Genomic DNA, 1,931 nt, shown 5'->3' with positions numbered 1-1,931 from the left:
GAGTAGAAGTATAAAATAGCATTAAATGCAAAAACCTGAAGTTAAGTACAAGTCAGTCAATATTTGTATGGCACCTTTCATACATAGTAGTGCACTAAAAGTGATTTTATGTCTGACATGCTGATAATAAGACACAGACAAATGCAAAAGATAAAACAATACAAGGCTAAAATGTCATAATAAAACAATAAAATAGATTTAAAAAATCAGCTGTTCGCAATCAACATCAAGAAAAAAATCAGGTGTTCAGTATAAATTATTTCAATAAACTGCCCTTTCCTCACTGTACACGTAAAGTTCTGCTGTTTGTCCTGCAGACTGGCAGAAGACGTCCACTCAGCAGCAGAGGGAGCAGCTGCTCCTCCAAGAGCTGGTGTCTTTGGTAAACCAACGGGACGAGATCATCAGAGACATCGACGCCAAGGAGAGAGGGTGAGTGTGCGTGGATGTATAGTGGTGTGAAAGACAAAACATAGGTAGATTGCAAATTCCTCAAATAAAGACGCTTTGAAAACACATTTACATACAATACATTTTATATTATTTGATCATCATGTTTCATATTAAACCCTCAGGTTAATGCTTGCAAAAAGACAAATATAAAAGTGTATTTAGTTCAATGATATGTACAATTTTCTATTCCTTATTTCCAATAAGTTATTTGATACAGGTCTGGGTTTAGATGGCCAAGAGTTAATGTCATACGCACTGTACTGTAATATTTGTGTGTTTGCAGGGCACTGGAGGAGGATGAGCGTCTGGAGCGCGGTCTAGAGATGAGGAGGCAAAAATACAGCAACAAAGACAAATGTGTGCTGCAGTGAGAGGAGAGGAGACACACAACCAGCTTTTACAACTGAGCCTCTGAAGTCCCGAAAGATGATTATTTTTGTTTTATCTTGAGTAAAAGATAAAAAAATAAAGAGGACTTCTATATTCTATATAAGAGTTCTATATTTCCTTGTTGTGTTTTAAGTGCCTTTATTTTCCCAGACAACTGTTAATATAAGGAAACCTGACAGTCTGCAAACTGTGTCTTCTTTGAAAGTGTTCAAAAACCATTTAAGTCTGTCTTAATGTAAAAGTATTATTTTGATTTTATTCACATATTTTTATTTATTGAAATTATGTGTCAGATTGCTGTACATCTGTTGCACATATGGTGTTTTATGTGTTTATTTGTTTGTTCAGTATTTGATCACTGGTTTTTCCTCTTCTTTTTTTATATAAAGAATAGGTTCCCATCGGCACAACAAGAGCTTGTCATAATCTGTTGAGGTGGAAATGTGTCCTTGGAACTTTTATGGGAAATCGTTTACAGTTGCTTCGGATCTGCACACATTGAGATATTTGTTCTGTTTCTTTCCACCCTGAAAGTGACAAATATTTGCTGGTAACACGCCAAATCAGAGTAGATATAAAAATAATGTGTCATGAGCTGGACTCAACCCCCTAATGTTAGGAGTACAGGGTACATGTTTTCAACTGTAGGATGACCCCCCAGAATCACACTTTGATAGTATGAAAGCATTTCCACTTTTTGCAATATTACACGTGATTGTTGTTGTTTTTCAGATGTTACACATTCTTCATATTAAGGAGTTATTAAACTTCCTGAGCACACGAAGGATGCAAATACCCAGAATGCCTTAAAACACCCAGAATGTGTATGTTTTGGATGTTTGTGCCTGTTTGATCCACAGAAATGAAGCTGAGTTTCCTCATTTCTGTGTCCTTTGACTACTGTATGCATGCTTTTTGAGATGTGCTGATAAAGTGGTACTCTGCTTCACATCACCACTGTATGCCTATTACACACTGTATACCTGATGTTGCTGTCTATATTTATGAGGTGGAGATGTGATGTTTGATATTGATAAATATGTTAAAGAAAAATAAATATTGGTTGGTTGCTTACACCTTTTATCTAA

The 1,931-nt window shown here is 35.8% G+C and overlaps 1 protein-coding gene across 8 annotated transcripts in view; it reads left to right on the top strand.

Moving 5' to 3' along the window:
- The window catches only part of ehbp1l1b (EH domain binding protein 1-like 1b), a 28,545-nt gene extending 26,614 nt beyond the window's left edge, over positions 1–1,931 (top strand). For all 8 annotated transcript variants that reach the window (XM_035666570.1, XM_035666572.1, XM_035666576.1 and 5 more), the window contains 2 exons: positions 318–432; positions 737–1,931. In XM_035666570.1, coding sequence (XP_035522463.1) covers positions 318–432; positions 737–824 — 203 coding nt within the window. In that variant the 3' untranslated portion in view covers positions 825–1,931. The remainder of the gene's footprint in view (positions 1–317; positions 433–736) is intronic.

This window comes from Morone saxatilis, unplaced genomic scaffold, assembly GCF_004916995.1.
Source record: "Morone saxatilis isolate NCDOM2014 unplaced genomic scaffold, NCSU_SB_2.0 Contig20, whole genome shotgun sequence".
In the NCBI taxonomy this organism is placed as follows: Eukaryota; Metazoa; Chordata; class Actinopteri; family Moronidae; genus Morone; species Morone saxatilis.
The sequence above is the reverse complement of the archived record's forward strand: the minus strand, read 5'-3'. Positions and strand labels throughout refer to the sequence as shown.